Source organism: Oncorhynchus tshawytscha, linkage group LG17 (assembly GCF_018296145.1).
Source record: "Oncorhynchus tshawytscha isolate Ot180627B linkage group LG17, Otsh_v2.0, whole genome shotgun sequence".
Taxonomy (NCBI): domain Eukaryota; kingdom Metazoa; phylum Chordata; class Actinopteri; order Salmoniformes; family Salmonidae; genus Oncorhynchus; species Oncorhynchus tshawytscha.
The window spans coordinates 18,570,110-18,586,445 of NC_056445.1; the positions used below are offsets into that span (position 1 = coordinate 18,570,110).

General features: G+C 40.4%; 1 protein-coding gene across 1 annotated transcript in view; it reads left to right on the forward strand.

Moving 5' to 3' along the window:
* LOC112216989 overlaps positions 1-16,336 on the forward strand; it is a 98,546-nt gene that overhangs the window by 59,128 nt on the left and 23,082 nt on the right. Inside the window, 3 exon segments of the mRNA XM_042300340.1 lie at positions 7,367-7,637; positions 12,166-12,412; positions 12,653-12,819. Coding sequence (XP_042156274.1) covers positions 7,367-7,637; positions 12,166-12,412; positions 12,653-12,819 — 685 coding nt within the window.

Sequence of the window (16,336 nt, forward strand, 5' to 3'; positions counted from 1 at the left end):
CAAGTGGGAAAGTGGGACTTACCACATACGATTCGTAAAATCCACTTGAACACCCATCCAACTGGTAATTACCTGTGGGAAACTTGTCTATCATCCCTGAGATTCAACATCTCCCAGATGCTGACCTCTGACGTCACCTACTAAGGAAATTACCTTTTAACGGCATTATCAGCAGTTAAATGCAACAACAAAACATTATTTACACTAAGTTTTTGAACACTATCATTTTTGTACAAACATGATAGCTGTACTTACAGTTTATGGTTGACGCAGCCTGTTGGCCATTTGCCAATCTGAGTTTCTCAACAAGTTGAAAGCACGTGAATGCATTCAACTGATATTTACGACTTCACAACTGGTAATTACCACCTTCCCACTTTTTATGAACATAGCAGTATCATTACGCTTTGAAAAGCCAATCAGTGGTCAGCAGTGAGATGACTGTGTGATCTTAGTGAGCTGTTGGTTGGACATAGCTTCATGGGGACAGATTTACAGTTTTTCACAGAATGTGGAATTCTGTTGAGCTGTGTTGTCCTTGGTCCTGAATGTAATTGCAAAGAAATAATAAATATGATTCCTGTATATTACGCTCATTTTGATCCTGAAGATAATACCCAACGTTTCTTTCTCAATGCGGGTATTTCAGTCCTTGACATGCAGGCAATGGGCTTATCTTCTCCTGCAGGTGTGGAGTGACACGACGGCCCCAACTTCATATGGGGAAGTGTCACAGGCCAGTTGAATTGGATGGGTTGAAGTGAATCAACACCTTATCAATCAACACTGCCTTTGCTTTCTTGAAAGTAGCGTCACACTCCTTTGTCCACGACCAGAGTTTGTTCTCTCTCATTAACTCATGCAAAGGCTTCAGCTGCTTCGCCAGCTTTTTGATGAACTTCCGTAGTAGTTCAGGAGGCCCAGGAAAGACCGCAGTTGGCTTACATTCTCGGGAGCAGGTCCCTCTGCAATGACTGTCACTTTCGATGGAGCTGTGTTGAGAACATCAGCATCAATCACATGGGCCTAAGGACTCCACTGCATGCTTGCAAAAGTTGCACTTCTGTTTTGCGAACACGTAAGCCTTACTCTTCGAGTCGATTCAGAGGTTTTTACATTTTAGTAATTTAACAGACGCTTCTATCCAGAGCGACATAGCGATTGCTCATGCATAGGTGAGTGCTTATTGCGCAAGAGACAGAGGCTATAAGTTAGAAGCTTATTACTCATAACCCATCATTCATTAGCTAAATATATGGCTAAACTGCATTGAATGTATTACCTGAAATAGGTACGCTAGGACATCTATATATAAGCCTGTACAGTGCATTCGGAAAGTATTCAGACCCATTGACTTTTTACACATTTTGTTACGTTACAGCCTTATTCTAAATGAAAAAGCAAAAACATTAAAAATACATTTTTGAGTGGGGCAAATTTATAACAAATGAAAAACTGAAATATCACATATACATAAGTATTCAGACCCTTTACTCAGTACTTTGTTGAAGCACATTTGGCAGTCACTACAGTCTCAAGTCATCTGGGTATGACGCTACAAGCTTGGCACACCTATACCTGGAGAGTTTCTCCCATTCTTTTCTGCAGATCCTCTCAAGCTCTGTCAGGTTGGATGGGGAGCGTCACTGCACAGCTATTTTCAAGTCTCTCCAGAGACCTCTAACTAAGTGGATGGGCCATTATTGTCTAGACATGTACACATGTTAATAATATACAATAGATGGCTGTCATTTAACCCCAGACACACCTGGCTAAATTGATGGTTCATGTAATCATTATCTTATAAGGTGGAGTTTTTGTTTAGACATGTCACTAGCTAGCTAAATAATGAACCATAATTCCAACCTATACAGTGCATTCAGAAAGTATTCATACCCCTTGACTTTTTCCACATTTTGTTATGTTACAGCCTTATTCTAAAATGTATTAAATTACTTTTTTTTCCAAATCAATCTACACATAATACACCATAATGACAAAGTGAAAAATGATTTTTAGACATTTTTGCAAAGAGTCACACCTTTTGATACAAAGAGAGCATTAACTTATTTAGATAGCTTCAGTCACTGTTTTTAGGTGGGGGGTTTTAAGTTGAAAAATAATGTTTTGATAATTTTTTTGTTTTTGGGGTAGATCAGCTTTAATATTGCAGATAGATTGTAGCTTCCATCAATGTAATTGTCTACATGATTTCCAATCCTCCATAAATATTTTTTTATAAATATATACTGTATATTAGTAGGCCTGATTACCAACAATGACGAGACAGCCTACAGGGAGAAGGTGAGGACCCTAGGAGTGTGGTGCCAGAAATAGAACCTCTCACGCTCACTCTTTAGTACTGCAACATATTGGACAATGGATTCACCCTCCTCTTGGTTCCGTTTGTGAAACCTGAATCTCTCTAGGATTAGAAGTGGCTTGGGGCAAAAATGTCCTTCCAAGGTTTTCACAATGTCCACAAATGACTGGTCACCTGCTTTCTCAGGCTGGACCAGGCTACTTAGCAGGTTAAACGTTTTAGCTCCCATCACACTAAGGAATGGTGGCACTTTCGTCTTTAATGTCATTAGCTGTCACAAGAAAATCAAAAACGCTCCATGTAAGCATTTTTTCCCTGTTTCCTCAAAATGACCAAGTGCTCCAATTAGTATTGGAGTCAGGTGAGTTAGCTTGGGCTGGGGCAACCTGTGACACCAATCAGGCCCTCGAGGAACTGCCCACCCCTGAGTTAGAGGCATTTTAGCACCCTTCCATCTTGGTTTTCACATTCGCTAGTAAAATAATTTTACTAGTTTACTTTCACCTCCTGTTTTCACTCTTTATTTACAGTTTTGTCCTTTAGGTTCTTCTACTTGACAGACTTTGATTAAGCTGCCGCGGGTTGAACCAAGAGTTAGAACTAAAGGCAAAGTTGGAACAATAGAAATTAGAGTGGGAGAACAGGGAAAGATCAGATGAACATGCAGCCAAAGAACGAGAATATGCAGCCAGACTACAACAAGAACGTACGCATGCCATTCAGTTAAAATAGATGGAGCTGGGAGCGCGACAAAGAGAGATAGATCTGGAAGCACTCCGAATCCAGTCAGGCCAACAGAGTTTGATCTTGGTCAGAACAGCCAGCTTGTACCGCATTTCAACGAAAACATCAATGAATATTTTATTCTGTTTTGAGCGGATTGCCACATCCCAAAAATGGCCGCAAGATTTTTGGTCACTGCTCCTCGAAGGATTTAAAGACTCTCATACTTCTCGAGAGGAATTTCCTCCACTTCAGTGCCCACCTGGTCTGCACACGTATGCATGTTTGATTATCTCATTATAGCCTAGTTTTTCATTGTTGAAATATTTTTCAAGACAAAAGACTATGATGTTACAAGATAAACATTCATGGGCCAGAGGCAAATATACGTGACTGTGCTCACCTTTAATGGACATATTTAAGATGACTAAAGTTCATATAAATAATTCATATAAATAAAGGTGAAATAAATGTGACTTGTTTCAGGAAACTAGGCGTATGTCACAGGTCACAACTTCACAGGAGAGGCATTTGAATGTAAAATAAATGTTTTTTTAATCAAAATGCATTTTTGGCAGAAATGCCTTCTGGAACATGTGAACTTTCATGTGCCTTAACAACAGACTTGTATTACATCTGTAAATACAAATAAAATCATGAAATTACGAACCTAGTTGGTTCAGCCACGGAAAAAAAAGCAGGAACCTTCTCGCTGGCCATGATTGGCTGAGAATGGTTATGTCAAGAGATGAGTTCGAATTGGTCTGCCATGTAGCACTCTTCTTCTGTCTATAATGAGCTGCTCAGTATTTGTAGGTAATCCTTTATAACGTGCATTTTTTTTTAAAGATAGAGCTCCACTTTCTGGAGGACCGGGTGTTGAAATCAGTGGAATGCCCGGTGGAAGCCGAGTATGATAGCTAAGGAGATGGAGAAACCACAGGCATTTGATTGCAAATGCAGGGGGAATCGAGAAGAGAACACAGATGGCTGTTGTATAAATCACCTGTCACCAGCTGTCTCCGGATTACATCTTAAAACTAAGGGCGGACATGGCATCCTTGACAGAAAGGGAGAAGTGTTCCATGTAAGAGTCTGGCTAACTACATTTTCAGATATTATACGTTTCAAATTTTGCCATGAAGTAATTTTCATTGCAAGTTAAAGCATACTGTGAACTAGCTAGCTAATGTAGGCTGGTTAGCTCGCTAGCTAACATTACTTGTATGATTAGTGTAGTAATATTATTTGTTTCTCCTATCAATTTGCATTGCTAGTTATAGCCTAATGTTAGCTAGCGAGCTAACATTGAACCTAGTTGGTTAACGTTTAAATACCTGTAGAATCTTGCAGGGTGTAACATGAGTTGGGATCATCGTTCATTGCTTAGCTAACTAGCTAGCTACATGTCTAAACAAAATAATCTATGCAAGTAACCATTTCACTGTACCGTTTACACCTTCTGTATCCTGTGCATGTGACAAATGAACGTTGATTTTATTTGGTATAGTGTGTGTGTTTATCAGATATGGTAATGCGAAGAACAACATGACCTGCACCAAAGTCAAGTTAGGATATAACATTAGGCCAACAAGACAGTGCCTGAATTCTAAAATTCTCTTGCATAGGTATTCCCAAACTGGGATACATGCAATGCCGTCGGGGTACGCCAAATAAAAATGTGATTCACATTTTTGTTTATAAATGTACTTTTATTTACAGTTTTCTTCACATTTTTACAGTTCATTTATATTCTCAAATGCGGCTATACATTTGGGTGAGGTTGTTGTCTCGCCTGAGTAGCCTCGTTTCACTGCCAAAAATAAAATGTAACCATTTTGTGTTCAGTGAAATAACAACACAATGTCAAATACAGGTAGCCTAGTCAAATAATTAACATCCAATCACATGAACCGTTATTCTCTCGCAAGAATTCCACTAACAGTCCATATGTAGCCAAACGTAGCTGCTGCTCATGTTGGTATCTGATGGCACAAAAGCCATGACAGGGAGACACAGTGGAGTGGTAATGCGCGTGCAAGCAGTTGCTCCCGAAGCCACTTGGGTACACATCAGCATCCACCGAGATGCTCTTGCTGCCAAGGGAATGCCTGACAGTTTGAAAACATTTTGGGCACGAGAGTGAAAATGGTTAACTTTGTTAAAGCAAGGCCCCTGAACTCTCATGTATTTTCTGCACTATACAATGATATGGGAAGCGACCATGTAACACTTTTACAACATACATAGTGCGCTGGTTATGAAGGGACAAAGTATTGACACATTTTTTTTCAATTGAGAGACGAGCTTAAAGTTTTCTTTACTGACCATCATTTTCACTTGTCTGACCGCTTGCATGATGACGAGTTTCCGACTGGCCTATCTGGGTGATGTTTTTTCTCACCTGAATCTAGGATTACAGGGACTCTCTGCAACTATAGTCAATGTGCGGGACAAAATTGAGGCTATGATTAAGAAGTTGGAGCTCTTTTCTGCTTGCTATAACAAGGACTACACACAGGTCTTTCAATAATTGTATAATTTCGTGTGTGCAAATGAACACAAGATTACGGACAATGTCAAATGTGATTTAGCGAAGCACCGTGAGTGAGTTGGGTGCATAATTACGCAGGTACTTTCCCGAAACGGATGACACAAACAACTGGATTCGTTATCCCTTTCATGCCCTGCCTCCAGTCCACTTTACCTATATCTGAACAAGAGAGCCTCATCGAAATTGCAACAAGTGGTTCTGTGAAAATGTAATTTAATCAGAAGCCATTGCCAGATTTCTGGATTGGGTTGCGCTCAGAGTATTCTGCCTTAGCAAATCGAGCTCTTAAGAAACTGATGCCCTTTCCAACCACATACCTTATGTGAGAGTGGGTTCTCAGCCCTCACTATCATGAAAAATGAAATACGGGCACAGACTGTGTGTGGAAAATGATTTAAGAAAGACTCTCTCCAATACAACCCAACATTTCAGAGTTATGTGCATCCTTTCAAGCACACACTTCCCATTAACCTATGGTGAGTTATTCACAATTTTTGATGAACAAATAAGGTTTTATATGTAAGATGGTTAAATAAAGCACAAAATTATTGATTTTTATTATATTATTATTTGTGCTCTGGTCCTATAAGAGCTCTTTTTCACTTCATACGAGCCGGGTTGTGACAAAAACTTACACTCATTCTTATGTTTAATAAATGTATCATGTAGTGTGTTTGGCAGGCTTACAATGATGGCAAACAACAATATTTGAGAGTGCGCTGGCTATGGGGCCAGAGGCAGTACGCAGTTGGAGGTTGAATGTTTGGAGGGGTATGGAACTATAAAAAGTTTGGGAACCACTGCTCTAGTAGAATGCCCGGCTTTTGATTTGTCACACTCACAACCATAAGCTATTTTCTGTAATTAGCTCGCCATTAACTTAAATAATGATCTTGTTGTGAGTTTCCTGTAATAATGAATGACAACTGTATACAGACATGTTGATAGACGTAGTATGAACCAGCATTTAGTCTTGAAATCTCTGGTTGTTTAGTACACGACTGTATTCACTGTTTAGCGCTTGCCCTCACATGTGAATCCTTAAAGAGATGGGTGGGGCTGACGCTTAAAAGGGTGTGAAAGACGTTGAATGGGTGCAGACAGAAGAGCTCCAGTAGGTGTAACAAAACATTCCATGACCATTTTCTCAACTGGGGTTACAAGTTTATCAACCTTCAAAGCAGAATTACTTTTCCATTGTTTCTCAACTTGTGTGTATGATATACCATTTTCTAGCTCTAAGTCTACTTTAATCTAATGTAAAAAACACAATTTCACATTTTGCTACACAAGACCGAATCGAGCCGGTCGGTCACATATTTAATTTAGAGTTTGTTGTCATACATGTGAATTCCAGTGTTCTGATTGTAACACTTGGGTTGATGGTCACTAGACTAGAGGCTGTATGTTATGGATTAAACTCGTAACTGCTGATATGGTTGACGGCAGACTGGAGGTACAAGGACAGAAGATATACTGATTATTATTGTATTGTGTGAAACACTGTGATTCTGTAGCAGCTGACAAAGTCACTGCCTTTTGACATCCCACAAGCCAGCCACTTGGGCTGGTATTTACAGATGTTGCATCCTGATTAGGATACAAAGGTGTTTCCAGCGAAGGCCTGTTAGACATGTTCTCTGCTTCTGTGCTGGAGGTCTTTCTCTGTTTAGTAAAACAAATAGATTTTTGATTGATTATCTGCGACTGCTCTTCTCTTTTCTTCACTTGTAACTTTCTATTACATCACCACTCCCTCCTTTCAGGCGAGCCTGGTTCTCAGTGAGAGAGGAAGGAAATCCTGTCTGTATCCCCAGGCTGTGGCGCTCACACGCAGAGGGACGATGAGAATAAGCTGGGTTCGATGGCTGGCTTCTTTGCTGGCCTTGGGCACTGGAATACTCTACATCACATCCATTAAGCGGGAGGTTCATTCTCATGGGGAAAGACTGCAGAGGGCCCATCAGAATGACTCAGTCAGGGGCCAGGACATGCTCAAGAGGCTGGAGAAGATGGAGGCTCACATCGAGAAGTTGGGTGGGTATCAATCTCCTAAATCTAAAAGTGCTGTGAAAAAGTATTGCCCCCCTTTCAGATATTCTCTATTTTGTATTTTTTGATACTGAATATTATCAGATCTTCAACCAAAACCTAATATTAGATAAAGGGAACCTGAGTTTACAAATAATACAAAAAAATGGACACTTGTTTTATTTACTTAATTAAGTTAAGTTGCATAACTTAAAGTTCTAAAACCAAGAAATCAAATTATAATATACGTCTTCCGTCTCCTGTAATTTGAAAAAACAAATTTGAATTGAATAACATAACTTCACTCTTAGTCTCTATCCAACAATGACACCAAGATTATCAACACACATACTACAGGCTGCCAGTGTTAAACACTTTAATTGAGAACCAATTTGAGTCTAGCATTAGCCGACATCTAGAGTTGATCCCCCAAAAAGTTATTTCACAGGTCACATGGATGATTGTGAAAGGGAAAATGTATCTTTGAAAGTAAAGATACATTTTTTTTATAAAAATGTGTTTTTTGACAGAAATGCCTCCTGGAATGTGAACTTTCATGTGTGTTAATAACAGACTTGTATTCCATCCGTAAGACATTTCAATTACGAGACTAGTTGGTTTAACCATGGAAAAAGACAGAAACTTTCCTGCTAGCCATTATTGGCTGAGATAATGAATGGGCTGGACATTCCGGGAGGTGAATTTGTATTGGTCTGCCATGTAGCATGCTTCTGTCTATAACATAAACTCTCAGTATGTGTTGATAGTCCTTTCTACCGTGCTGTTTTTGAAAGATGCAACGTTAGCCATAGAGAACTACAAAAGTTTTGCTGCTTTTCTCAACAACATTGACGCCCTGGATTTAGCAGGTGCTATCGACAGATCACTTGGAAAAAGTGATGGGCTACAGTGCCTTGCGAAAGTATTCGGCCACCTTGAACTTTGCGACCTTTTGCCACATTTCAGGCTTCAAACATAAAGATATAAAACTGTATTTTTTTGTGAAGAATCAACAACAAGTGGGACACAATCATGAAGTGGAACAACATTTATTGGATATTTCAAACTTTTTTAACAAAACAAAAACTCAAAAATTGGGCGTGCAAAATTATTCAGCCCCCTTAAGTTAATACTTTGTAGCGCCACTTTTTGCTGCCCAAATTAAGCTGCCTGCTACGCAGCCGTAAAAGCTAGAATATGCATATAATTAGTACATTTGGATAGAAAACACTCTGAAGTTTCTAAAACTGTTTGAATGATGTCTGTGAGTATAACCAAACTCATATGGCAGGCAAAAACCCGAGAGAAAATCCAACCAGGAAGTGGGAAATATGAGGTTTGTTGTTTTTCAACTCAGCCCCCATTGAAGATACTGGGTGAAATAAGTTAGGTTTCACTTCCCAAGGCTTTAACTAGATGTCAACAGTATTTAGAACCTGTTTTGAGGATTCTAATCTAAAGGAGGGGCTCATAAGGGCTCTTTGAGTGAGTGGTCTGGCAGAGTGCCACAGCCTCGGTCTGGCGCGCTCATGTGAAACGAGCTACGTTCCACTTCATTTGTACAGACAAAGGATTTGTCCGGTTGGAACATTAATTAAGTTTTATGTTAAAAACATCCTAAAGATTGATTCCATACTTAGTTTGACATGTAGGTTTAGGGTTTTTGAACTTTGGATAGAAAACACTCTCACGTTTCCAAAACTGCAAAGATATTGTCTGTGAGTGCAACAGAACTGATGTTACAGGCGAAACCCAGATAAAAATCCAACCAGGAAGTGCCGCATTTTTTTGAAACCGCCGTAAGGGGCGGCAGGGTAGCCTAGTGGTTAGAGCGTTGGACTAGTAACCGAAAGGTTGCAAGTTCGAATCCCCGAGCTGACAAGGTACAAATCTGTCGTTCTGCCCCTGAACAGGCAGTTAACCCACCGTTCCTAGGCCGTCATTAAAAATAAGAATTTGTTCTTAACTGACTTGCCTAGTAAAATAAAGGTTAAATTAAATTAAATATAGCAAGTGGTTGGTCACATGGTGTCTCCCGAAGAAAATCTTGCGTAAAATACTGAGGTAGCCATTTTTCCAATCGCTTCTTATGAGAAACCAATTGCCTTGACGGATATATTATCGAATATATATGTTAAAAACACCTTGAGGATGGATCCTAAACAACGTTTGCCGTGTTTCTGTCGATATTATGGAGCAAATTTTGAAAAAAGTTTGGCGTTGTAGAGGTAGCATTTTCCGGTCGATTTCTTAGCCAAGCATGATGAACAAACGGGAGCTATTTCGCCTACAAAAATAATATTTTTGGAAAAAAGGAACATTTGCTATCTAACTGGGAGTCTCCTGAGTGAAAGCATCAGAAGTTCTTCAAAGGTAAATTATTTAATTTGGTTGCTTTTCTTATTTTCGTGAAAATGTTGCCTGCTGCCAGCAGAGCCTAGCATGCCATGATAAACTTACACAAATGCTTGTCTAGCATTGGCTGTAACGCATATTTTGAAAATCTGAGATGACAGTGTTGTTAACAAAAGGCTAAGCTTGTGTTTGAATATATTTAATTCATTTCATTTGCGATTTTCATGAATAGGAAAAGTTACTAGGGGTATTTATGTCCGCTGCGTTATGCTAATTCATTTGAGGCTATGATTACGATCCCGGATCCGGGATTGCTCGTCGCAAAGAGGTTTAAGGAGAAGTGCATCTAAAGTTCCATGTATAATAGTCGTATCTTTATCAATGTTAATTATGAGTATTTCTGTAAATTGATGTGGCTCTCTGCAATATCACCGCATGTTTCACAACTACAGTTGTGATGGATCGGTCGGGCTCGGTGTCGACTATAAAGGGTCCAGGCCAATTGGCAAAATAGGTATTGTAGCCCAAGAGTTAGCTGGTATACATTCGTCGGCTAGCCGGGAGATGGGCCTCGAGGCTAGCTCAAGGCTATCTGGTTCTTGATTTAAGACAGAGGTGTTAGCCAGCAGTAGCCACTCGGTTGTAGCTAGCTAGCTACGATGATCCAGTGTAATGGTCCAGAGCTTGCGGCAGGAATCCAGTGACGTGGTAGAGAAAAGCAATCCGATATGGTTCGATATGCTCTGGGTTGATATCGCGCTGTGCAGACTTGCAGGTATTGAACAAGCAAAAGCTGGCTGGTGTCCGAGCTAAAGGTGAAGACCGCTACCAATGGCTAACAATGACTACTAGCTCGTGGCTAGTTAGGTGGCTAGCTGCTGATGGAGGTTCCAGTTAAAAAGTATAAAAATAGCAGATCAGTACCACATTGGGGGAGGCGGGTTGCAGGAAAGTATATTTAGTTCTTAGATGGAATGTGAGATTAAATATGTACGAAAGAGAAAACTAGAAAGACTTTATACATGGGACAAGACAAACACACGTTCGACTGCTACGCCATCTAGGATTTAACAAGATGTCTAAACATTTTTACATGTCTAAACAAAAGACTCCACTTCGCCATATGATTGCATGACCCATCAAGATATCCAGGTGATTACGGCCATCTATTGTATTTCATGAACATGTGTACTGTACATGTCTAGACAATAGTGACCCATCCACTTAGCTAGATGTTGCTGGGAGGTGGCAATAGCATTTCCTTCACTAGAACCATTATTTTAGTGTGTAAGAGTCATCTAAAAATTACCAAAATGTATAACATATTTTTATCTGGACACTTTTTTTGTGTTACCAGAGACTTGACCTGCACCATGAACAACATGACCTGCACCAAAATTAGATTAGGATATAGGCCAAGGACTAGATGAAGTGTATTTTTATTGAGTTTTTCACTATTGTAGGCTACTACTTTTAGTATTGAAATCTTTGGTTGTTTACTAAACTACTTACTCCGTTTAGCATGTCTTCACATTAGAATCCTTAAAGAGACGGGTGAGGCTAAGGCTTAAGAGGGTGTGAACATTCCTGAATAGGTGTTGGCAAAGAAGAGTTGTCTAGTAGATGTACAAGGGCCATTTTCTTGAAAGTTGATCAACTTTCAATGCAGAATTACTTTCGCACTGTTCCTCAACTGCAGTGTATGAAATACAATTTTCTAGCTCTGAGTCTCTACTTTTTTCTCATGTAAAAAACACACTAAAACATTTTACAACATAAAACTGAATTGAGGCTGTCGGTCACATTTGGTCTCAATTAAATAAAGGCTTTAAATAATCAAATAAAGGATTAGATAAAAACCAATCAAATATGGCCAAAAATCATTTTAGAATGTTCTTTAATCCTGCATACTGTTGTTTGATGTACAAAATGTGTTACATTTAGATCTAACAACTTCTGTGTGCAAACAGCTACTTCAAGGTAATCCTCCAAGGCAGAACAAACCTTATTAATCAACTTTTAAAAAATCAAATGCAAACAGTAGTTATGTAAATGAGGTCATAGTCTGTGTGTATCAAAAGGAGTGACGTTAATTGATTCTGGCAGCCTTAAACAATTTGAAATACACAGCAACAACCAATTAATGACAGTTTGATGAGCAGCTGTCTTGTGTCCACAGTGAAGTCAGTCAACAACGGGATCAGTCTGAAAGAGGGGCAGGCTGTGAAGGCTACCGAGGTCAAGAAGGAGAGGAAGGTGGTGAAGAAGTTGTACCCCAACTCAGCTCTGTTTACAACCTGGGGTGATGAGCTCTCAGAGGAGGAGCAGAAAGAGGCAGAGGGGCTGTTTCAGATGTATGGATACAACGCCTTCCTGAGTGACAGACTACCCCTGAACAGGGAAATCCCTGATACTCGCGATCCTAAGTAAATCCTTTTCCTCATCTCTATGCCACCTCTACACAGAAAATGATGGATAACTCAAGACTTCTCAATTCTAACCAGTCTGTTCCATAGTGCTCATCCGAGGTCAATTCCATCTCCAGTCCTTTTAATGCAATTTGACGAACGACACTGAAATGGATTAACTTTAAGAGTGAAACAGCAGCTTTGGTGAAGTGACTGAATGATATGAGGTGGACCAAATGTTTTTGTTGTGTCTGTCAGGTGTGCTAATCACCAGTACCCCCATGACCTGCCCACCATCAGCGTGGTGTTGATCTACTTGGACGAGGCCCTGTCAATCATCAAGAGAGCTGTCCGCAGCATCATAGACAAGACCCCCCAACGCCTGCTTAAAGACATCATACTGGTGGATGACCACAGCTCCAATGGTTCGCCTAATTTGGCTATGCTCTCTGCTCTTTGTCTATGCTCTCTACAAACATTTGAAAGTATATTTGAACTCGTGTGGCTTTCAACTTTTGTTGTGTACCAATGATTTGCAAGTGTCTGCTTTCACAGAGGACCTAAAGGAGAAGTTGGATGCCTACATCAGCTTGATCGATGAAGAGCGTCCGGGCCTGTTGAAGAGAGTGAGACACCTGGAGCAGCTCGGTCTCACACAGGCCCGCCTCTCAGGGTGGAGGGAAGCTGAAGGAGACGTGGTGGCCATCTTGGATGCCCACATAGAAGTTCACGTGGAATGGTAGTCTGAATGGTTTATATTATAAAGACACTCAGTGATAGTTTTTAGAGTCTCCTTTAACACAATGGTTTCACTCTGTGTTTCTGTGAACAGGGCGGAGCCTCTGTTAGCTCGGATAAAGGAGGACCGCACGTTGGTGTTGACACCGGTGTTTGACAAAGTCCATTTCGATGACTTGACAGTCACGCGTTATTGGCCGAGTACAAACGCCTTTGACTGGGCCCTGTGGTGTATGTACGAGTCCTTCAGACCTGAGTGGTATGCCTTAAAAGATGAGACACAGCCAGGAAAGTGAGTTGTTTGTGATTTCATCAACGAAGGAATGTCCTGTTTCACAAGTCTGTTTGAAAAGGCGAAAAGGAAACCACAGCTTTGGGAGAAAAATCTTACCTAATATTTACACCTGTATTGTTATTTTGCGTTATCTATTCATTAAAAGGAATGTCACATCTCCCATTTTAGAAATGACCATGATTTGTTGTGTATGTTTGTCAGGAGCCCCTCCATTATGGGCATACTAGTGGTTGATCGCCTGTTCTTTGGGGAAATTGGTGCTCTGGATGGTGGTATGAAGATCTATGGAGGTGAAAATGTTGAACTGGGCATCCGGGTAAGCCCCTCTGCTACAGTTTATAAATTAATGTTGGAAATCAAAGCAGACTTGTGTTTGCAGAATTGCTTTCTGTTCTTGAGTCGTTCAGTTTGAACAAACAAATCTACGTCCAACATCCAGACACTTCAGTCCATATCTATAAACTCGTACTTGTCTCTTGGTGTTTGGTGTGTCTAGGTGTGGCTGTGTGGTGGAAGTGTCGAGGTCATACCTTGTTCTAAAATAGCCCACATCGAAAGGGCCCATAAACCCTATCTCCCAGACCTGAGCATTACAATGAAGAGGAATGCTCTGAGAGTGGCTGAGGTCTGGATGGATGAATACAAACATAATGTCAACATCGCCTGGAACCTCCCACTGAAGGTACTGTACACAACAAACCATTCAAAAAAATAGGGTTTTTTCAGCTGCTCCTATGGAATAACAATCATCGCTGTTATGCATGCTTTGTGCTTGAAAATAAGTAGACTAGACAGTCAATATTATGAAAATACTCTATTACTCAATGCCATAATAAAGATCATAGGATCTATGTCAAATGATGGTGGTAAGCCATCATCAAGGATTGCTCACACAGCCTGTGATTCTGAATTAGGAATCTTCCTCTTTCTCACCACAGGATCATGGCATAGACATTGGGGATGTTTCAGAGAGGAAGAAGTTGAGAAAGAGTCTGAAATGCAAACCCTTCCAGTGGTATCTGGACAATGTGTATCCAATGTTAGACCCCCTGGGTGACTTGCTTGGTTATGGAGCTGTGAGTGATGCTAAAATGTTACTGTTGTTTTGGAATTATTTCCTCACCAAGTGTGTTTGGTGCATATAATTATTTTTTTCAATTGGATGCAGGGTCATAATTCCAACTCATTATCAGGATAGGAATTTGCACTTTTATAATTGTTTAATCTGTGTCCATAAAATCAACAGCTGGTCAATGACCTGAAGATGGATCTCTGTATAGATCAAGGCCCAGTTCCGGGAACACACCTATTTTATATGGATGTCATTATTTTGGTCCACAGGTTTGTAGAATTATTGCTTAGTATTTTAGAATGTAGCCAATTGTATAATATGGTCCATCCCATAGCAGAGCCGGGATTCAACCCATACCACAATGCAAAGTACTGTCAATACCACAGATACAGAAAAGCCTAAATATCTATCCTCTCTGTCCAGAACTGTTATTATCGAGCCAGCGGGGAGATCTACATTGGAGGCATCAAGTCTCACAAGTACAACAGTAATCGCTGTCTGATGGACATTGGCACTCAAACCCCAGGACTGTATGATTGCAAGGAGGCCAAGCAGAAGGGATTCCACATGCTCTGGGAATTTCAACAGGTAAGCACTCCAACATGAAATAGGGAAATTGATGCATATAAACTGTTGGAAACATGGGAGATGTCTTTGACTTTAGTGTGATGTTGTACAGTAGAATGTTTGCTGTGTTTTACAGGGAAAAGCCATCCAGAACAGACAGACAAAGAGATGTCTGGAGATTGCCCCAGGGGAGGACACTTTCTACCAGCTCATCATTCAGGAGTGCAGTGGGCAGCACTGGAAAATACGGAATGTGATAAAAGACTTCTGATACACTGAGATAGTTAGGCCTACTGTACCAGAGACAATACAGCAGGACTATAGGAGTTGTGCCGCGATCATAAACAAGTGGGAAAGTGGGACTTACCACATACGATTCGTAAAATCCACTTGAACACCCATCCAACTGGTAATTACCTGTGGGAAACTTGTCTATCATCCCTGAGATTCAACATCTCCCAGATGCTGACCTCTGACGTCACCTACTAAGGAAATTACCTTTTTAACGGCATTATCAGCAGTTAAATGCAACAACAAAACATTATTTACACTAAGTTTTTGAACACTATCATTTTTGTACAAACATGATAGCTGTACTTACAGTTTATGATTGACGCAGCATGTTGGCCATTTGCCAATCTGAGATTCTCAACAACTTGAAAGCACGTGAATGCATTCAACTGATATTTACGACTTCACAACTGGTAATTACCACCTTCCCACTTTTTTATGAACATAGCAGTATCATGACGCTTTGAAAAGCCAATCAGTGGTCAGCAGTGAGATGACTGTGTGATCTTAGTGAGCTGTTGGTTGGACATAGCTTCATGGGGACAGATTTACAGTTTTTTCACAGAATGTGGAATTCTGTTGAGCTGTGTTGTCCTTGGTCCTGAATGTAATTGCAAAGAAATAATAAATATGATTCCTGTATATTACGCTCATTTTGATCCTGAAGATAATACCCAACGTTTCTTTCTCAATGCGGGTATTTCAGTCCTTGACATGCAGGCAATGGGCTTATCTTCTCCTGCAGGTGTGGAGTGACACGACGGCCCCAACTTCATATGGGGAAGTGTCACAGGCCAGTTGAATTGGATGGGTTGAAGTGAATCAACACCTTATCAATCAACACTGCCTTTGCTTTCTTGAAAGTAGCGTCACACTCCTTTGTCCACGGCCAGAGTTTGTTCTCTCTCATTAACTCATGCAAAGGCTTCAGCTGCTTCGCCAGCTTTTTGATGAACTTCCGTAGTAGTTCAGGAGGCCC